Below are 22106 nucleotides of genomic sequence, written 5' to 3' on the forward strand. Positions count from 1 at the left end.
CCTCTCTGAAATCAATAAAAGTATTTCTTTTAAAACGTTACCAATGAATAGAACTCCGCTTGTCCACTTGTATCACTGGCTGTGTTCCCACTGACCTTTGCCTACAACACTGAAGCCGAATCCTCTCATTTCTCACTCTGGCCCCGGGCTGTTCCGTTCACTCCACGCACAAACACCTCAGCCTTGCAGTTTAGGTGCCCCCACTTTACAGATGACAAAATGGAAGCGCACAGCTGGGGAGCAGGGTTGCCTACTCTCAGCCACGTCCGCAAAGCAACAAATCAGCTCGTTCTCTTTGCTGCCCGGTCCTGAGGGCCAGGCAGTCTGCTCCGCGGTGCTGTCTGGGCGATGCCTGCCCCCAGCTCAGTGGTGGACATGGGTCCCTGGTGTGGGACACAGGCGGGGGCCTTTCCCTCTCTGTCCCACAGTGTCATCCCCTGAGACCCAGCTTCAGGTGCAAAGATGGTGTAGTAACCGAGCCTGATGCTTAGGTTATCTCAGGGTCACGTCGCACATTTGAGTCTGGGTCATTCTCAGTGGGGGGCCATCTTGGGCACTGTGGGGTGTTGAGTAGCATCCTTGACCCCCATTCATTCGATGCCAGGAAAACCCCTCCACAGGCGGGACCCCACAGGTGCCCTCAGAAATTGCCCAGTCACCCCTGGGTGAGAACTACTGAGTTAGTTTCATTCCAAACACTTATTTTCCTGCCTTTTGCTTAAATGAATCACTGGGGTTTCCCAAAGTGGGCTGTAAATCTGGCAGGGAGCAAATCTCTTCGTACTAATGATGCTAAGCTAGTATTGGGCATAGTCCCGAGTCAGGTGCTGTCTGAGCACTTGGTGGATGTCAGCCTCATCCGCATCTCAGCCCTCTGGGGAAGCCGCCACTAATCTTCCCATTTTACAGGTGGGAAACTGAGGCAGATGGAAAACACATAACTTGCTCAAAGTCTCCTGGTCAATAAGTGGACCTGGGTCTCAGACCAGGGCAGCTGGCTGGCCCTGGAGCCCATGAGGGCCTGGCAAGCAAGTTGGGGTTTTTCTTTCTGCATGCACCCCAACTTGCTGGAAGAGCTTGGCTGACCAGCTTCCCCTTTCTGCCCATCGTTGCTCCCTCCCCTCTGCAAAATGGGATGTATTAATTAGCTATTGCCATGTGAGAAGTTAACATTAACTCGGTGGCTTTCAACACATTTTCCCACATTATTTCATAAAGTCAGTTGTGATGTAGTTAGAGGGCTGTTTCTTCATCACAGGCAGCAGCCAGTCTGCTCTTTTGTGTTCATTCCTGTTCTGATAAGCGATTGTAGGCTTTTCTTTTCTCTCTTTTTTTAATTTAAGAGAGAGAGAAACATCGATGTGCTATTCCACTTATTTATGCATTCATTAGTTGCTTCTTGTGTGTGCCCTGACTGGGGATTGAACCCGCAACATTGGAGTATTAGGACAAGGCTCTAACCAACTGAGCTACCCAGCCAGAGCCTGAAGGCTTTTCTTTTTAAAAATCTATCTTTTTTATTGATTTCAGAGAGGAAGGGAGAGGAAGAGAGAGAGAAACATCAATGATGAGAATCACCGACAGGCTGCCTCCTGCACGCCCCCTACTGGGGATCATGCCCGCAACCGGGACATGTGCCCTTGACCAGAATGGAACCCGGGACCCTTCAGGCCGAAGGCCAAGGCTCTATCCACTGAGCCAAACCTGCTAGGGCAATCCCCTCTATCTTAAAGAGTGGGATGGGAAGAGGGAAGATCTCTTTTGCCAAGTCCATGGCCCACAAAGCCAAAAATGTTTACTATCCCATTCTTTGTAGGAGAAGCTTGCCAACCTCTGCTTGAGACCCCTCTGCTGTACTTCCTGTTACATCTTGCTGCTTAGATTAACTATTCCAAGATTGAAAAGCTGAAATGTGTTTTGCTATAGTAACTGTAATCATCGTGCCACACTAAAGGCTAATGGTGTGGCACATCTCCAGCAGTGGATGGCAATGGTGATGTTGGGGGCCAGGATAGCAGATGCTTGATGCTGGAGCAATGGGATGAACCAGCATGATGTCTGTCCACAACTGAGGCATGGAAGTGAGAGGGGGCCTTTGCTCCCCCCTCCCCCGGCACCCCCCTACCCCACCCCACCCAGGCCCAGGCCCACTAAAAAGCTGAAATGACCTTCATGCTTTCTCATTAGCAAGGACAGGGCAATGTCGCTTCCTCCTCAGGGCTCTGGGTCTGATGGGCAAGGATTTACAAAGCCTATTTAAAAAGCAACTGGGACACCTCCCCTATGTTCAGTTTTCTCACCTATAAAATGGGCACATTCAAACCTACCTGGAAAGGTTAAGACATGAATCAGATGTGTTTGGCTTGGGGGCAGGTACCAAAAGTTGGTGATGGTGGGGCAGGGGGGAGAGAGACATGGGAAAGTGGGTTTAATGCACCTTCCCTTTCCAGCTCCAGAAGCCCCAAAGGCAGGCACCACTTCTTTCTTCCTGATGTATCCCCAAAGCCAGCCCATGCCTAGCACACAGTAGGTGTTCAATAAAACTTCTCCCTTACCAGAGTCGGGCACTAAGTAAGGGCCCCATGGGGAGTTTGCATCCATATAACTTCCTTGCAGCCTCGCCCCTGCCCCCATTCCTGTATTTGTAGCCAAGTTCTATGCAAATGTCCACACAAAAACTTGCCCCCCAAATGTTCTCAGCCGCTTTATTCCTAACAGCTCCCAACTGGGGCACAACCCAAGTGTGCACCCAGAAGAGAATAGATAAGCCAAACAGGGTGGGTTCATTATGTGGAATACTATGCAGCGAGGAACAAGGCTACATTTTCCACATTTGTAACCGTATGGATGAAACTCACAGGCATGATATTGAGTGAAAGAAGCCAGACAGAGAATCCATACTCTGGTCCCATTGCAGTGAAGTTTCAAGACAAGGTGACACTAAATCCGCGCAGTGGTTGCCCAGTGGGTAATGATGAAGAAGGGGTGGATAGGGACTTCTTTTTTTAAAAATTTTAATATATTTTTATTGATTTCAGAGAGAGGAAGGGAGAGGGAGCGAGAGATAGAAACATGATGATGAGAGGGAATCATTGATTGGCTGCCTCCTGCTCGCCCCACACTAGGGGTTGAGCCCACAACCCAGGCATATGCCCTGACCAGGAATCGAACCGGTGACCTTTTGGTTCCTGGGTCAACGCTCAACCGCTGAGCCACACCGGCTGGGCGTTGGGGACTTCTTGAGGCTGAAATGACCCCTACATCACGATCTGGGTGTTGGCTACAGGGAGGAGTGTGTACATATGCAAAAATCCACTGAGCTGCTCATTTAAGGTTTATATACTTCAGCACCTATGAATTAAACTTCAACACACATTAAGAAAGTGAAAGCAACACGCAGCAGTGGATGGAGGAAATGAGCCCTTTCGTTCCCGTCCAGTGGGAGTGCAAACAGGGCGCACCGATTTGGAGAACCATCAGCAGTGTTTAGTAAGAGCGAGAATGTGTCTTTTCCACTTCGGAGGAGAAGTCCCAGAAGTTCCCCTTCCCACAGCTGCCCTACCGAAACCCTGTTGATAGGTACAGTGATCACCTCCAGGCACAACCCGGAGGGCTGGCCCTTGGCCCATCTCACAGCTCGTTAGTGTCAGAGTAAGGATTTGGACTCAGCACTCAGATCCCCCCACCCTGACCCAGCACTGTGTTCATAACCTCCACCTTGTAAGGTAGCAATGCCTGTTATTGGGGAATAGCAGAAACAACAGCATGTCCAATGATAGGGGACTCAATAAACTGTGACACAGCCATGCTTAGTGAGACCATAACACTTCAAAAGAACAAGATTGGGCTACATATAGTGGATTAGAAAAATGTTAGAGATGTCAATGGAATAAAGCTAAATATTGATGCCGTCTATGTCCAGAGTCAGTGAACTACAGCCTCTGTCCAGCCTGCTGCCTGGTTTCGTAAATAAAGTTTTATTGGCACACAGCCACCCTCACTTATTGATACATCTGTGACTGCTACTACGGCAGCGTCAGATGGTTGTAACAAAGATGGTCTGGTCAGTAATGCTGACAATTACTATCTGGTCCAAAAAGTTTGCTGGCTTCTGGAAGATATGAATTATAAAGCCAAACCAGACTGAAGAATACTAAATATCACACTTATCAGCCCTGGCCAGGTAGCTCAGTTGATTAGAGCATTGTCCCCGTATACCAAGGTTGCAGGTTCAATCCCCTGTCAGGGTACATATAAGAAACAACCAATGAATGCATAAATAAGTGGAACAACAAATCTATGTTTCTCTCTCAAAATAAAAATTTTAAAAATCATTGTTCATTATTAAAAATAAGTATAACATCAATGGATATGCATATACGCAAGCAAAACTAAAGGAATGGGCACCCAAGTGGAGGGCCACCTTTCTGGTGCAGGAAGAAGAAAAGCTGGGTGGGAACCTAGACCACAACTGGAATGTGTTTTTTCTTTCATTGAAGCAGGGAAGCAGGCAACCTGTCTGTAGGTGGTAGATTTATCCATCTGGAGCCCAGGGTTTCACCTGGAAGCCAGCGTGCTCCAGCCCTGTTAGTTCCTCAGAGTCTCAGTTTTCCCACCTATTAAATGGGCACATTCAGCCGAAACCGGTTTGGCTCAGTGGATAGAGCATCAGCCTGCGGACTCAAGGGTACCGGGTTCGATTCTGGTCAAGGGCATGTACCTTGGTTGCAGGCACATCCCCAGTAGGGAGTGTGTAGGAGGCAGCTGATTGATGTTTCTCTCTCATCGATGTTTCTAACTCTCTATCCCTCTCTGTAAAAAATCAATAAAATATATAATCTTTAAAAAATGGGCACATTCAAACCTACCTGGAAAGGTTAAGACATGAATCAGATGTGTTTGGCTTGGGGGCAGGTACCAAAAGTTGGTGATGGTGGGGAAAGGGGGAGAGAGACATGGGAAGGTGGGTTTAATGCACCCTCCCTCTCCAGCTCCAGAAGCCCCAAAGGCAGGCACCACTTCTTTCTTCCTGATGTATCCCCAAAGCCAGCCCATGCCTAGCACACAGTAGGTGTTCAATAAAACTTCTCCCTCACCAGAGTCGGGCACTAAGTAAGGGCCCCATGGGGAGTTTGCGTCCATAGAACTTCCTTTGCAGTCCCGCCCCCTGCCCCAACCTTTAGGTGAACTTTTTTGTCCTGAGATCCATGGACCTCTTGGGGGACCTGATGATGGAATTCAGGGTGTCCATAAACTGCTGGGCGGTGTGGGGGGGGGGTTGCACATCTTTATTTTCACTGACTCTAACCGCTATTTATCATTTCCTTAATTATGAAAGAAGACAACAGCAGGCGTGTGACTTTGTCCCTAATTGAAAACCACAGGTATTTTCACATCAGCTTGCACTGCTGCAGATGGCTCGACATTCAGCGGACCCTCCTCACCCCCGAAAAGGCACTGCAGTCATCAGCTCTTCCCAGTGAACACGGGGATAGAGGCGTATCCCTAAGTGTTGTGTGTTTCAGTATAGCTCTATTTCAAAAGTATTTTTAAAGTGAATGTCTTACACGTTTTTTTAAGTTTTAAAATTGTAGTAAAATACACTTAACATAAAACTTACCATCTTACTGTTTTTAAGTGCACAGCTCAGTACATTGACATTGTTGTGCAACCATCCCTATCACTCATCTCTGGAGCTTTTCCATCTTCCAAACCGAAACTCTGCCCCCGTTAAACTCTGACTCCCCCTCCTCCTCCCCAAGCCCCTGGCTAGCACCGTCTACTTCCTGTCTCTATGGGTCTGACTCCTCTAGGGACCTCCTATGAGTGGAATCACACGGTATCTGTCCTTCTGTGTCTGGCTTATGTCACTGAGCATAATATCCTCAAGTTTCATTCATGTTGTAGCAGATGTCAGAACTTCCTTTTTGAGGCTGAACAACACATAGTTCATTGAATTGATATACCACATTTTGTTTATCCATTCATCTGATGACAGATTACTAATTTGTTTTTAAAAAATATTTTAGTAAATGCATTTCAACATAATGTCCTTTGTCCCTCCTGTATTTTGTTTTATGAATCTACAAATGTTACTTTGAGAAGAGGCCCCTAGATTCTCCAGGCAGACAAAGAGGCCCAGACAAAGGCAATTATAATTTTGTGGGCCCCTTTCTTCATTTAAACAAACAAACAAATAATAAATGACATGTTACAAAAGCACTGGTATAAAGACAAATACAATCCAGGCTGCAAGTCTATTCATTTTTTTTTTTTCTGATTTTAAAAGAAATGAAAAGTATGTGCCCCTAAAAGTATGATAGCCCTGAGTACACGTCTTCGCTATACCCCATGGATCTGTCTGCTCTGGGTACAGGACACCCAAAAGGTTAGGATCCCTGCGAATTCTTAAAAGTCGTGTTTGCAGCTTCAAGGTATGGCATCTTGCTTCCCCTCTCCCCAACACATAGGTTTCCCCAAACTCCTCCAGGATGGCCACGATTCCCTTCCTCCTAATTTTGGGGCGCCCCCACCCACAACTTTCCCAGCCCCTGTTTTATTTCCTGGACAGTCCTGATCACTAATGTCGAAGACCTAATTTTAAATTGTGGTTCTTTTCTCACCAGACTGTCCCCCCTTCCCCAGGGCAGGACTTTGTCCCTCTTGTCCCCGTGTTGTGGGCCCCAGGGCGCCGCGTAACGGAAGTGCCCAGACTGCCGTCGGGGCAGCGCACCGAGCGGAGGGGAGGAGGGGGCGCGGCGGGGCGTCTCGGGGACTTTCCCGGTTCCGCTGGGAAAGCGTGACTTCACCTCCTTCCCTCCCTCCCTCTCCCGCCCCGGAAAGGGCGGGCAGAGGCCACGAAGGCGGACCCATTCCCGCGCCCTCCGTGCTCGGCTCCCCGCGGGCACCGCCGACAGGCCCACCGGCCACAGACCCTGGCCCCGAAGACGCGAGCGGCGCGCCCGGCCGCCCCGGAAAGTGAGGCCGGGGTGAGGGCCGCTCCGGGTAAGGGGAGAGGGGGCGAGGGCCGGCTGGGGAAGAGCGGGGCGGGGCGTGTGTCGGGGCGCCAGCTGGTGGCTGCGCGCCTTGAAGGCTGGACGCCCGGGCTCCTCGCTTAGGTTCCTGGTCCGCTGCCCGCGCCCCCGCCCCCCCCCCCCCCGTCCCCACCTCAGAGCTTCTGGCGTCCCCACCTTCCCACCCGCCAAGGCTCCGGCTCTCCTCCCGGTGACTCAGGGCCTCCCCAATCCCCCATTTCTTCCACACCCTGAATTTCTTTCCAACTCCCCTACTTTCTTCCCACCCCCCCCAGATCTCTTCCTAGCCTTCCAGATCTCCCCCAACTCCCCATTTCTCCCCCAAGTTTCTGATTTCTTCCGAAATCTCAGAGCTTTCTCGGTCCCAGCCTCTGTACCTCCTGCCCCAGGAACGCTGGCCCTCCTCTCAGCCCCTTCTGAGCCCTGAATCCCCACCTTTCCCAGGGACCCCAGAACCCCCTCCCACGGTAGATCCCGTGGCCCACCCTGGGTCAGCTGAGATGGGGAATCTCCAGGCCCTCACCTCTCATCCTTTCCCGTGGGGCATGCGGGATTGGTACTAGGAGCCGCTGCAAGTCTGCCCTGTACTGGCACTGAAGTCAGAGCCCAGGTGGCCCCAGCTGGACAGGTCTGTCTTCCTTCTCAGGTGGCTGAGGCAGGGGGTGGGGGAGGGGGTACCAGTGTGACAGGCAGGCTGGAGGTCTCCGAGTGGCTTCCACAGTTTGGGGGTGGATAGGTGAGTGGGGCAAGTTCCCGAAACTGCCCGGGTCTCTGTTTACTCCTCTGATAAAGGGGCAAACATTAAATCTCCAACAAACGGTTATGAGGTACCCGCTGTATGCCAGGAGACACTGTTCAGTATGTTGGGCACACAGTAGGGACCAAGTAGTGCCCTCATGGAGATCACAGTCAAGACAATAAGCAAAAACTGAGAGGTCACAGGAGTGTGTGCCAAATGTAGATATCAGATACCTTCCCCACTGGCCTGGCGTGAGGATTCCTCTGAGCCGGGCGTGGGAAGGGGTCAGCACGTAGTAGGTGCTCAGTAAACACTTATGAATAACTGTCCCTTCGGTTTCCTATACATCTTTCTGAGGCAGTCTGGTTATGTTTTGCCTCCCAGGTCTTGTAACATTTCTTTTTAAATATATACTAGAGGCCCAAAGCACAGAATTCGTGCAAGAGTAGGCCTTCCTTCCCCTGGCTGCCGGCACCAGCTTCCCTCTGGCCACTGGCAGGTACTTGGGACCCGGGCTTCCCTCGCAGCCCCAGCTTTTGTCCGGAAGGTTGTCCGGAAGGACGTCTGGTCTAATTAGCATATTACACTGTTATTATAGATTTGCTTGCTTATTTATTTATTTATTTATTTATTTTTAATCTTCACCCAAGGATATGTTTCCATTGATTTTTAGGGAGAGTGGGAGAGAGAGGGAAAGACAGAGAGAAACATTGATGTGAGAGAAATGCATTGATTGGTTGCCTTCTGCATTCGCCCTGACCAAGGCCCGGCCGGGGAGGAGCCTGCAACTGAGGTACATGCCCCTGACAGGAATCGAACCCGGGACCCTTTGGTCTGAAGTCGGACGCTCTATCCACTGAGCCAAACCAGCTAGGGCTTCTAACATTTCTTAATTAGCCAAAAGGAGTGACTTGTGCCCCTACTATGCACCAGTCCTGGTGGTCACAGACCAGGCTCACTGTTGATTGTCCCCCACACTAGGAAGTCAGCTCCACTGTTTGGGTCTCTGCTATTTCCTTCTCCCCATCAGCATTTCAACATGTGAGGCTATTTCCATTTTTGAAACAGCCAGGCAGCCACGTACTTCCTTACATCCTCTCCCCAGCGCTGCCTTTCTCCTCTGCACCAGTCCTGTCTCTGCTCAGTCATGCCCCCTTGTGCCCCCACTTCCTGAGGCCGGCACTCCCCATGCTCTCTCTGCCCTGCGCTGACCTTCCTGGATACACCGACCTTGGCCCTGGTGCCCCAGTGGGGACATATGACATCTGCTTAAAGTGAATTTTTAAGAAATCCTGAATCATAGACTGGGATCCCTCAAAATCAGCACTTAGCGACATTTGGGGCCAGATCATTCTCTGTGGAGGGCTGTGCTGGGTACTGTGGGGTGTTGAGCAGCCTCCACCCCCTTGATGATTCTCGGACACTTTCTCCATAGTCATGACAACCAGAAATGTCCTCAGACATCGCCCAGTGCCCCCTGGGGGAAGGGGTTGTTCCCAGTTGAGAAGCACTGCTCTAGGCTGTAGATTCTCACCGTGGGGACTAGGGAGAGACAGACTGGTATGGGAGCTTAAGTGATGCTGGAGGGCTCCACTGTACCTGAGGTGATGCCATGGGACCTGAGAGTGGGTTTTGAGAGTAAGGTCACCCAGGCAGAGGTCTGGGGATAAGGTGCTCCAAGCAGAGAAAACAGCACCTACAAAGAGTCTGAAGTGGGGATCAGCATGGCATTTTTTAAGAAATAGAGAGAAGAGGACATGGCCTCCATATGGAATGGCAATGCTGTTAGGCATAGAGCCAGCATGCAGTAATGGTTAGTGCACCATTTTAACAATGCTACTTGTATCAGTTAGCTACATACAGCCGTGTAACAAACCACCCCAGAACTCTGTGGCTTAAAATAAACAAACACATATCATCTCGCACAGTTTCTGAGGGTCAAGCATCTAGGGGCAGATAGGTGAGTGGTTCTGTCTTGGATTCTTTCATGAGGTCACAGTCAAGCTGTCAGCTGGGCTGCTTCATCTGAAGACTTGCCTGCGGCTGGAGTCGATGGGGCTGGAGTCCAGGCCGGCTCCCCGTGTGGCTGGTGGCAGGGGGCCTCAGTTCCTTTCCACATAGGCCCCTCCACAGGTCTGCTCACAGCATGGCTTACCCCTGACACATGACAGAGAAAGAAAGTGACTGAGCCCAGCTGGTGTGGCTTAATGGTTAAGCATTGACTCATGAACTAAGAGGTCCCTGGTTTGATCACATGCTGGGGTTGCTGGCTTGATCTCCAGTAGGGGGAGTGCAGTAGGCAGTCCATCAATGTTGCTCTCTCATGGATATTTCTCTCTCTTTCTCTCCCTTGCTCTCTCTCTAAAATCAATAAAAACATATAGAGAGTGAAAAGAAGAAGAAAGCCAGTGTGTTTTATAACTTAACTAGAGGCCCATTGCATGAAGATTCGTGTAATAAACCTTCCTTCCCCTGGCTGCCGGCACCAGTTTTCCTCTGGCACCTTGGACCCAGGCCTTTGCTCCAGCTGCAGCGGAGAAGCCAAGCCTCTTTAGTCTTCAGTCTTCAGTCTTCAGTCTTCGCTTGGGCTGGAGCCTTCAGTCTTCGCTCCGCACCTGCGTATGCAAATTAACCCACCATCTTTGTTGGGTTAATTTGCATGCTCACTCCTGATTGGCTGGTGGGTGTCACGGAGGTACGGTCAATTTGCATATTTCTCTTTTATTAGCGTAGATGTCATGAGTGACACCCCATCCAGGCTGCTGTTTTCTCTCGATCAAAGATCAGCTCTGGCAGTGTTGGAAGGACTACCTACAGCTAGGAAAGCCAGGGTGTGGGGCTCATGGGGGGCCATCCAGGAGGTGGACTGCTTTCTTTTCAAACATGTGTTGAGCCCCTGCTGACTTCCAGTCAACGGACCCAGAACTTTCCATACAAGAACACAACTCAGTTCCTTGAGACAATCTATAAGTGGGTTTATCCTCATCTTAGGCAGTGGAGTCTTGTGGTCAGGCACACACCCTGTGGAGCCAGACTGCTGGGGTTTCGATCCCAGCTCTGTCACTCACTGGCTGTATGACTTGGGCAAGGGAGTCCACCCGTCTGGCTCACTTCCTTCATTTGCAAATGGGGGAATAGCAGCATCTACCTCTAGGGTGACACCAGGCAAGTGTCAGCTGAGATCCTCTCGCAGAGGAGGAAACGCGTTGGGGGAGGGGACACATCTTGCCCAGGGTCCTCCTGATGCGAGAGGTCATGGTGGCCTCTGCAGGCAGGTGGGTGTCTGGGCTGCTTCCCAGGCCCCCCTCCCCCCTTGGTGATGACCATGTGTTTCCTGCTCCCACAGGTCTGCTCCCGGAGTTCCCTGGAGTCCGGTATGGTGAGCGGGTAGGGGACGCCGGGCGTGCAGGAGGCAGGGGTGTGGAACATGCCTCCACCAGCCAGTGCTTCTCCTGCCACTGGAGGCCGCACCCAGCCTGCCCATGGCCTGCACGGGCCCGTCGCTCTCCAGCGCCTTTCGCATTCTAGGCAGCGCAGGCCAGGACAAGCTCCTGTATCTTAAGCACAAGCTGAAGACCCTGCGCCCCGGCTGGCGGGGGGCGGACCTCCTGCACGCCATGGTGCTCCTGACCCTGGGCCAGGAAACCGAGGCCAGGATCTCCCTGGAGGCCCTGCAGGCAGACGCGGTGGCCCGGCTTGTGGCCCGCCAGTGGGCTGGCATGGACAGCGGTGCCGAGGCCACGGAGGAGCCCCCCGACGTCTCCTGGGCCGTGGCCCGGCTGTACCACCTGCTCGCCGAGGAGAAGCTGTGCCCGGCCCCAATGCGGGACGTGGCCTACCGGGCAGCCCTCTGCGTTTTCAGCTCCAGGGATGACCCCCAGCTCGGGGAGCTCCAGGAGGAGGCCCGGGACCGGTGCGGGTGGGACATGGTTGGGGACCTGGGACACTTCCAGCCGCTCCACTCTGCCCTGGGCTGCCTCCCGCCCTCCTCCGCATCACCCTCTGGGACGCGCAGCCAGCCTCAGCCCATCGAGGACCCCTCGGGCTGGAGCAGAGGATGCTCCCTCAGGTCCACCGGCAGCCCGGTTTCCCTGGCCAGCAACTTGGAAATCAGCCAGTCGCCCACCATGGCCCTCCTCAGCCAGCACCGCAGCCCCCCTGGCCCCAGCAAGCTGTGTGAGGAGCCCCCGGTGCCCGAGCCCGTCCCCGCAGCCTTCCAGGAGCCCGAGGAGATGAGCTGGCCCACGTCGGAGGAGATGGCTGACACCCTGGTGCCATCAACTAGCCCAGCCCCCAGGCTTCCTGAGGTGACCTTGGATGCAAGCCCTGCTGGCCTGTCCAACGCCGCTGAGGCCCCAGGCACCAGCACCCACTACCCAGTGGAATGTACGGAAGTGTCACCAGCCCCCAAATCTCTCCCCTCGCCCCCCAGAAACACCTGCCCTGTCGAGGACCAGGTGCCACTACAAATTCCCGTTGAAGGTACTACTTCCCCAGCAGCCCAGCCGTGCCCACCAACCTCCTCAGCCCCCAAGACGTCCCCTCCCAATCCTTCCCTCCCGACTCCTCCTTCCGCTCACCCGGCCTCCTCCAGCCCGTGTCCCCCTTCTCCCGAGCTCGAGTTCGAGCCGTCCGAGCAGAAATTCTACAACTTCGTGGTCCTGCACGCCAAGGCGGACGAGCACATTGCCCTGCGTGTCCGGGAGAAGTTCGAGGCCCTGGGTGTGCCCGACGGAGCCACCTTCTGCGAGGATTTCCAGGTGCCCGGGCGCAGCAGTCTGTGCTGCCTGCAGGACGCCATCGACCACTCGGCCTTCACCATCCTGCTGCTCACGGCCAACTTCGACTGCTGCCTGAGCCAGCACCAGCTGAGCCAGTCGCTGATGAGCAGCCTCACGCGGCCAGGGTGGCAAGACTGCGTGGTCCCTTTCCTGCCCCTGGAGAGCTCCCGGTCCCAGCTCAGTCCCCACGCGGCCAGCCTGCTCGCCGGGCTGGTGTGGCTGGACGAGCACTCCCCGATCTTTGCCAGAAGGGTGGCCAACACCTTCAAGCCTCATAAGCTCCGGGCTCGCAAGGCCAACTGGAGGAAGGAGCAGGATGCCCGGGCCCTGCGGGAGCGGCGCCAGCACCTGGAGGGGGAGCGGCAGCGGGCGGCCGCGGTGAGCGCCGCGTACTCGACCTGCGTCCAGGCCTACGCGTCCTGGCAGGCGCAGATGGAGCAGCTCCAGGCAGCTTTCAGGAACCACATGACATTTGGGACTCAGTTGCCCTCTGGGGCTCAGGGGCCCTATGGGGGCCCGGGGCCCCTGGGAGCCCAGCCACCCTTTCCCACCTGGCCCAGCTATCCGCCACCACCCACCCTGCCTCCCTGGCTGGTTGGCACCCCCAGCCCAACCTTCCCGCAGCCTCCGGCCTTCGCGCCGGCCTCGCCTGTGCCCCCTCAGAGCCCCGGGCTGCAGCCCCTCATCATCCACCACGCACAGATGGTGCAGCTGGGGCTCAACAACCACATGTGGAGCCAGAGGGGGGCCCCGGCGCCCGAGGATCAGACACGGGAGGCGGAATGGCCGAGTGACAAAGCCTGACGGCCTGGACCCCAGACCCCCTTCGGGCTGGATCTTGGAGACCCCCCGAAGTTCAGGGGGTGCAGTAGAAGATGGGGTTCCTCTGCTGTTTTCAGGACATTGCTGGGGGCACCTTGGTGTCTCAGGAAATGGTGCAAAATGGGCCCCAGTGACTTCCTGGCTCTTGGGGAGGCCGGGATTGGACACGGTGTTGACAAACTGTGTGGATGGTGGTGGTAGGGAATGGCCCGGGGACAGGAGCGCCGTGTTTCACTTATAATAATTATTTATTGAGTGCTTCTCTAGCACTGTTCTCTGCTAGGCGATTGGTAAAGATAAAAACATGCCTACTGAACAAGAAAGGGAAACTGAAGAGAAAAACACGCTTCTCCTCATGAATGGCGTGAACCGGAAATTTCCGGTATTTGCAGATTTCATTGGGCTTGGCTCCTCTCCGGCTGCAAGGGTAACTGGGAAGTGCAGTCTTCTGATGGGCCATGTGCTTTCCTAAAACACTTCTAATCCTAGAGGAGATGGAGAGGAAAGAGATTGGGGATGTTTAGCAGTTCCTGCGGCGGCTCTTTTGGGGGCGGGGGAGGGCGGGGTGGCGGGGGGGGGGGGGGTGTGGCGAGTGTGCCCTGATGCCCTCAGCAAGGCTGGGCTCAGATCCCACTGTGTGATTTGGGGCAAGTGTCTTCACCTCTGAGCCTCTGCTTTCTCAGGAGTGGCATTAGGATTCCTGTGTTTCAAGGTCATCAGTAAGGTGTCCCTAACACTGCAACACCAGGGTCAGTGTAAGGGCTTATTAGCTGCATACGTGACAGGGAGGGGATTCATCTTTTCTTGAGAACAGGATTTGTTGAGCACTGACCACTTAACGATTCTGGAGGCTTTAAAAATCTAAGCATATGTTAATCTCCCCAGATGACTTCCTGAGGTAGAAGTTTCTATGGTTGGGCCCATTGTCCAGATGGGGGAAACTGAGGCCTAAAGAGGTGAATTCTGGATTGGAACCGGGGAGATTACAATGGAAGAAGCCAAACTTCCAAGGGAGGAGATGATGGGAGAGCCCAGGAAGGCGAATTTGGGGGGGGGGGGCCTGAGCCAAATAACTGGAGGCCCCCTTCACCCACTGTCTGATTTGCATAGTTACTTTGCATGGCCTTTCCTTCAGAGCTTGCCGCCCCGAGGGCAGGCCTGGTATGATTCACCCGGGCTGTCATCCCCACTTGCTTTTAGTGGCTGACTCAGATTTAGTGAAGGCTCTGCGCCCAGCCTCCAGAAAGGTGAAGTGAAACCTGGGGGAGGAAAGCCTGCGATAGGGTTCTGGGGTGGGAGGGGCAGACGGGGTTTTGGAGGTGAGAGCCAGCTGCAAATAACGACAGTGGCAGGGAGTATTTGGCTCCTCTGACCAACATTGAGTGCCTGCCAGGATTTTCCCAGGCTGTGGGGTGCAGTTGGAGGTGGAGGAGTGGGGAGTAGTGAGTGAGTCATCAAATAAGGAAGCAAGATAACAGGGCCAGGTGATGGGAGTGTCTCGGAGAGGGACCTTTGGCCCAGGTGCCAGAGAGGCCTCCCTGAGGACGTGGTGTTGGAGCCAAGATCTGGAGGAAGAGAAGGAACTGGCTATGGAAAAGTCGGGTGGGCTGGGGTGGGGATGATCTGGGCAGAAGATACAGCCAGTGCAAAGGTCCTAGGGTAAGCCATGTCTGACCTGTTGGAGGAACAGCTCGGAGGCCCTTCTGGCTGGAGGGGAGGGAGGGAGTGGGGGAGGGAGGGAAGGAAGGAGGAGTCTAGGAGAGGCAGGTCGTGTACAGCCTTGTGGCCTTGTGGGCTACAGGGAGGACTTGGATCCCGCTGCTCCCCACCCCCGACCCCACCAAGGGAGGTGGCAGCCCTGGAGAGCTGTGTGCTGAGAAGAGCCGGACCTGACAAAGGCGCTCACAGGCGCCCTCTGGGGGCTGCTGTGGGAAGGACAGACGGGGCCAGGGTGGCAGCTAGAGGACAAGGGCAGATGGGCTTATTTCATCCTCCCAACAGCCCCAGGAACTGGAGACTATCATTGTCCCCCATTTACAGATGAGGAGACAGGCCCAGAGAGGTCAGGTTCCTTGCACAAGGTCACACAGCACATAAGTAACCTTCAGGAGCAGGAGAAAGAGCCAGAGGTCTCTCTTAAACTCTAGCCCCTACAGGAACCGAGCAGCCTGTTAATTCATTGTGCTGATTTTTAACTTCTTTGAACTATTCTTGTTCATTTCATTATTTGTTAACTCACGGTTTCTCCACCACACCGTGCCCACCCTGAGAGGGCCGGGACCGATCTGTCTTGGTCTCTGTGGTGTTTTCAGAAGCCAGTACAGGGCATGGTACATATTAAGTGGGTGGTAATTTTGATAGTTATTGAGCACCTGCTGAGTGTGAGCCTGTGGGGGACTGTGGGTACACAGACCTGTTACCTGCAGTGAGGGAGGAGAATGTCGATTCATCTGGCCACGTAGCCAGCCAACATGTATTGGGGTCCTGCGTGTGCGGGCCCTGTGGGCACAGTGATGACTGAGTGGTCACCCTGGAGGTGACCCGGGACGATGCTGTTCTGTCCGTTCAGTGTATATGGCCCAATGCCAGAGACAGAGACTGTTATGGGGTAATGGGGGCTGTGATGGGGAAACGCAGAGGGCTGCTGGAGCCCAAAAGGGGCCCTTGGTCAGCCTCGGGGAATTGAGAAGCTTCTGGAAGGAGGAAGTTAGCTAAGACCTGAGGAACGGGCCGTGGGGTTGGGAAAAGAGCACAGCAAAAGCCTGCAGGGGCGGCTGTGTAGAATATGGCGACTCCAGCCAGGAGGGCCACGGTTTCCCAGAGGTGGGGGCTCAGCTATAATCCCTGTTGCACCAGCGCCCCCTGGTGGCCACCATGGGCCTGGGTGTTTCCTGGGGGACATCCCATGTCCCCTCTAGGCCAAACAGCCTTAAAGAAAAATAGGGAAATTCTCTTGAAATTTTTCCCCTTTAAAAACTGTGAGATGTGAATAAGTAACAGATATTTGGTTCTGGAGGTCAGTAGGGTGTCCCTGCTTGGAACGATGTCTTTCTGAGATGGATAGATAGTTTACAGATGCTCTCCCACCTCTGGGCCGCAGAAGCTAGTGCTTTACCCAGTGTCACAGCACATGCGCAGCTGTGGCTTGGCTCGGGCAGAACGGGGTGGGGGCGGGGGGGGGGGGCGGGGGGGAGAGGAGGTAGGCTGCATCTGAATCTCACAAATGTACGTATTCAAGTCTGGTTGTCCCACTGCCTGGTGAGACACAGAGGAGGTGACAGACCTCCGCCGATCCCCACCCACAAGCCTCCCCAATCATCAATGTAGCACTACACACAAATGCACAATCAACAGATGTGTATCTAAGTTTACATTCTGTTGAACAAGGAATACATTCTCATGGTTCAAAATTCAAAAGGCACCAAAGAGGAATCTGGATAAAGTTGCCCCCACTTCCCTGCCCCCAGCCACCCACCTTCCCATTTCGGAGGCTCTATCTATTGATTTGTATCCAATCCCTGCCCTAGCAGCGTGTTCTCCCTGCAGCAGCCAGAGGACCCCTCTGAGCACCCAAGTCGGGTCATTTCTCCCCTCTGCCCACAGCCCTCCAGGGACCCCAACTCCCTCCCTCAGGATACAAGCCCAAACCTTGCCCTAGCCCAGTGGTCGGCAAACCGCGGCTCGCGAGCCACATGTGGTTCTTTGGCCCCTTGAGTGTGGCTCGGCATTAGAATCACTTCTTCTAAATAGACTCGCCCAGGCCAAAAACTGACTTCTGCGCATGGGCCACGAAGTTTCAATTGCACTGTACATGCGCGCCCGCACGTGGTATTTTGTGGAAGAGCCACACTCAAGGGGCCAAAGAGCCGCATGTGGCTCGCGAGCCGCGGCTTGCCGACCACTGCCCTAGCCGATTTGGCTCGGTGGATAGAGCATCAGCCTGCGGACTGAAGGGTCCCAGGTTCACCTCTGGTCAAGGCCACATGCCTGGGTGTGGGCCCAAACTCCAGTGTGGGGTGTGCAGGAGGCAGCTGGTCAATGATTCTCTCTTATCATTGATGTTTCTATCTCTCCCTCTCCCTTCCCCTCTGAGATAAATGAAAAAAAAAAAAAAAAATATATATATATATATATATATATATATATATATATATATATATATATATATAAAATATTTTTTTTAAAAAAAAGCCCTACAAAACAAACAAACAAAAAAGCCCAATCCTTCCCAGAGGCCCACAAGACCCTGCAGGACCTGCCCCCATCCCCTCCCTGCCCTTACTTTCTCCCTCTCTACCCCTCGCTCACTCCACTCCAGCCACACAGGCTTCCTCACTAATCCTCCAACCTGCAAGGCCTGGTCCTGCCCCAGGGCCTTTGCACAGGCTGTTCCCTCTGCTTGGAATGTCCTTCCGCCAGAAACCTCCATAGCTCCCTCCTCACCTCCTCCAGATCTTTGCTCAAATGCCACCCTCTCAATGGGGGCTTCTCTGAGCACCCCATTTAAAATTCATTTACAGTCGCACCCACCAGATCCCCCTGACTCTGTTCTATTTTCCCATAACACTCAGCACATTTGGACAAAGTAAGTCACATATTCATTGCCCACATTGTCACCTGCCTTCTCCATGAGGATGTGAGTTTTGTCTGTTGACTGCACTGCTGGATCCCAGGGCCTGGCACACAGGAGGGGCTCAATAAATGAATGCGAATTACGTTTAAGTCTGTTTTTATCTTTAAAACACCCTCTTGCTCCCATGTTTCCTTCCTGCCTGCTGGCAAGCAGTTCGTTCATTTATTTATTAAACGGTATATACTGAGCACCTACTGTATACCAGGTTGGCTTCAGACTCAGGGGATACAGTGTTGACTAAAGCAGACTCTGTTCCTGCCCTCTTGGGGCTCACAGCTCTGTGAGGGAGTCAGACATAAGACCTGGTGGTTACAACTTGGGTAGTCCTGGGTGTGATGGGGCACACAGAGGTTTCAGGGGTGTCAGGGAGGGTTCCTGGAGGGGGCAGTCCAAAGCCCTGTGGACGGAGAGGAGCCAGTGTGGTTGACCTGGGTACAGGACGGGTGTCTCCCTGGCCCAGACAAGAACAGGATGCTTCCTTTGTGTGGACTCAGTTGAGGCGATGAGCACTCATGGCCACCAGGTGGCGCTGACGGCCAGTGTGTCCAGCCTCTCCTGCTCAGCGCTGGGGTGGGAATATCCTCCCAAGAGAACCCTGAGGGACAGGGACCCCCAGAGAGTGCCCCCTCTCCTGGCTTACAGCCTCCTTAAGGCAGCAGCCCAGCCATATAAATCTCCCCACTAACTGGGTCTTTGGAAATCGTCAGTCTAGTGCTGTTGGGGACCAGAGACCAGAGAGGGCAGACACATGCCTTAAGTCACAGAGCAGGTCCTACCCCTGCCCAGCCTACACGGTACCTCCGCCCAGCCCAGAGTGCCCCTGGGTGGGGATCTTTTATTTTTAACTTGGTCAATGGACACGGCCTTATTATAGCCCTGGGAGGCGTCCAGGGTTTCCAATTTCCAAGGGAAGTTACTAGTGAAAAAATATTCTTCCCAAGAAAAGGAGCTGCCTGAGACCTCTCAGCTGCCCTGGCCCAACCACCTCTCCTCTCCAAGGCTTCCCTGGGGCCCCTCAGACCCCCCTCACTGGGCTCTGTGCCCATCCCCACCCTGTAAACACTGCCTCTGAGCCTGACTCATCCCTGGCAGAGTCCCCTTTTGTCATGTGGAGTGTTGATGCTCCGTGGCATCCTCCTGCTGATCCCCAAACTGTGCTTACCTGTCTACTGTCCTCTTATTAATTTTTTCCTACTCCTTGAGTTGTTTGATAATCTTCTTTAAATGAATCTCCCCCCCCCCCCCCGCCCCAGAATTAGATAGTGGTGATGTTACACAACCTTGCAACTATACTAAAAGCCACTGAACTGTACACTTTACAATGGTAAATTTTATCTCAGTAAAAAAAAAAAAATTGTATAAAATACGAACTAGCCTTTATTTTTCTTTTTAAATATGTTTTCATTGATTTTTGAGAAAGAGGGAGAGAGAGAAACATTGATTGGCTGGCTGCCTTCTGCATGCCCTCCATTGGGGATTGAGCTTGCAACCCAGGCATGTGCACTGACCTGGAATGGAACCGTGACCTCCTGGTTCATAGGTGGACGCCCAACCACTAAGCCACTCCAGCTAAGCTCATCTTTATTTTTAAACTTGGGTCATTTGCAGTATTAACATCTGTGAACTCACATGTGGGGGGGAGCTAGCTATGCTTTGTTCCTTAAGACACATTCAAATAAATACATAACTATTTAAAAAATTTAAAACTTTGTCCATGTATTAATGTACAAATGGGTGTGCATATAGGTGCCCTATAACTATGAGAGTGCTACTGAGTACTTACTGTGTGCCAGGACGTTTTCATGGGTAAACTCATTTAATCCTTCATACAACGCCAGGAGGCAGCTGCTTACCATTACCCCATTTTACAGATGAGGAGACTGAGACACAAGGAAGGGAAATGAGGATACCAAGGTTATGTGGCCTGTGCACTAACCACTACTCCACACTGCCCAATGAGCATGCCCATTCTCTGAAAGAGGAAACAGCTAAATCAGAGAAATGATTGGTGGGCTGAGGACCGAATCTGGACCCCCCCACCCTCACCATGTGTTTTCATTTAATTTAAACTTTTTTTTTTTTTTTTTTTTTTAAGAAAAGCCCTGGTGGGGTAGCTCATTTGGTTAGGGCCCCAAGGTTGTGGGTTTGATCCCCCGACAGGGCACATACAAGAAGCAACCAATGAATGCATAAAGAAGTGGGACAGCAAATTGATGTTTTTTCCTTTCTCCCTTCTCTATTTCTCAAATCAATAAACAACTGAAAAAGAATTTAAGCAGCTTTTGGTTTCAATTAAACCTTATTTAAAAAAGGAGGCTGGATTTGGCCCAGGGACCAAAGCTTGCAGACTCCTGCCGTAGATCATGGATTCTCCATTTTCACTCTCTTCCAAGCATTCAGAGCCCAGTTCTCTCTAGCACCGCTTCAGCTGCGGCAGTCCACACATTTCATGTGTTGTGTTTTATCTCAGTTTAAAAGATTTTCTAGTTTTGTTTTCTTCTTTGACTGAAGCTGGGCCACAGGTGCCCACCCACCTGTGTTACCTTCCTGTCCCAAATGACATCGGAGGTTGAGGTCCTTTTAGAAGTCAACGCTAAGCCACTTCAGCAACTCACAGGCCTACCTTCCCTGGACTGAGAGCCTCTTATTGGTCACCAAAGACTGAGTGCCGCTATGCACCAAGCACTATCCTGTGGTAAACAAGGCAGCTACGTGTGGCTCCCGGGAGGCCCTAGAGCCACCTCGGGTCCAGACCTCTGCTCCGTTTCTCTCCAGCCCATTAAACAGCTCCACCATCCATCCACCTCCTGGCTCTGGCTCAAGACCTAATCCATTTGGACTCCTCTTGATCCCTATTCTCCATCCTAGATCATCTGCCAGCCAACTTTAAAGTAGACCTGACATCTGTCCACCCAGGGCATGACTTGGTCCGGCCCTCTTCTCCCCAGTGCTCCCTGGGACACCTGCATAGCTCACCCTTCCACACCCCGCCCCCCGCCCCTGGTCTCTAGATCCACCCCAAACGTTCCTCCAGCCTCACCCACAGGGATCTCAAAATTGAAAGCAGGTCACTCCTCTCCTTGGCTTGAAACTGCCACGGCTGCCTGTCTCCCTACGGATATCACACCAAAAGCTCCCTGGGGCCTAAAGGCCCTGCACCATCTGCCCGCACCCCCCAGCTCCTCCTGCTCCCCCTCACTCACTCTGATCCGGCCGCACAGGCCTCCCTGCTCTTCTCAGAAGGAACCGTGTGAGTTCATTTATTCATTCAGCGAATACTTAAAGAGCTCCTCTGCGTCAGGCCTTCCCTCACGCACTGGGAACACAGCCGGGATGAGCCTGTGTAGTGGACGTTCTAGGGGAGGGACATGATGAAGAAAGGACGCTTGTAAAGGAGAAGACGGTTCTAGGAGTTAAGGCTATAAGGGTTGAGAAGGAAATGCTAGCACACGAGGGGGACGTGGTGGAAGGCGGCGGGGGCTGTGCCTCCGACAACCTGGGAGGGCTTCGCAAAGGAGGTGACGTTGCTCGGTGGGCTGTAGGAGAGCACATTGGGGCATAAGGCAGGGGAGAGGGTGGCCTGGGGGGTCTCAGATGTCCTGTTCAAAGCCTAAGTTCAAAGTCTCTTCTGTGACCTATGAGAACCACAGGGGCTGGGCCGGGGAGGGAAGGCTTCTCCCCCAGCCCTGCAAGAGGGGCTGCTGCTTGAGTTTGGACTGGGAACTGCCTCACACATGTTGGGACAACCACTGGCTGGAACCACCCTCCCTGTCCAGCCCTCACAGCACCTCCCACAGGAATCCACACCCCACCCATCCTTTCCCCGGGCACATGTAGTGCCCTTCGGTGCCAGCGGTTGGTCATCTCACCTTTCCAGCCTGTGATGTGATTCGGAGCTGTGCTATCTTTAACTTCGGGCCAGGACGATCTGATCCGCTCCCCGCCCCTCCCCTCTGGTAAACACTGCTCAGATGACAGTGCTGGAATCCCGTGGGGGTGGCGGGTTCTGTGCGTGACCAAGCCATCGGGGCCTGCCCCCCGTGTCCCCTGCTGCTGCCTCAAGTAGTCCAAGGACTGGGATTTCGGGAGTTGACAGG

At 53.2% G+C, this 22106-nt stretch overlaps 1 protein-coding gene and 2 long non-coding RNA genes across 3 annotated transcripts in view; 2 read left to right on the forward strand and 1 right to left on the reverse strand.

The window, feature by feature from the left end:
* Positions 1-6862: 6862 nt before the first annotated feature.
* Positions 6863-13626, forward strand: TICAM1 (TIR domain containing adaptor molecule 1). The gene is made up of 3 exons (XM_008150787.3): positions 6863-7005; positions 10158-10468; positions 11120-13626. Exon 3 carries the CDS (start codon positions 11256-11258, stop codon positions 13356-13358), a length of 2103 nt encoding a protein of 700 aa, XP_008149009.2. The 5' UTR covers positions 6863-7005; positions 10158-10468; positions 11120-11255; the 3' UTR covers positions 13359-13626.
* LOC129149419 (uncharacterized) lies at positions 13605-21927 on the reverse strand. The gene is made up of 3 exons (XR_008556309.1): positions 21879-21927; positions 21213-21364; positions 13605-13861 (listed from the first exon to the last, which is right to left on the reverse strand). It is a non-coding gene; the product is annotated as an uncharacterized LOC129149419 (long non-coding RNA).
* LOC129149421 (uncharacterized) overlaps positions 21020-22106 on the forward strand; it is a 53744-nt gene continuing 52657 nt past the window's right edge. The window contains exon 1 of the long non-coding RNA XR_008556310.1: positions 21020-21259. This is a non-coding gene — a long non-coding RNA (uncharacterized LOC129149421). The remainder of the gene's footprint in view (positions 21260-22106) is intronic.

Source organism: Eptesicus fuscus, chromosome 6 (assembly GCF_027574615.1).
Source record: "Eptesicus fuscus isolate TK198812 chromosome 6, DD_ASM_mEF_20220401, whole genome shotgun sequence".
NCBI classification, from domain to species: Eukaryota; Metazoa; Chordata; class Mammalia; order Chiroptera; family Vespertilionidae; genus Eptesicus; species Eptesicus fuscus.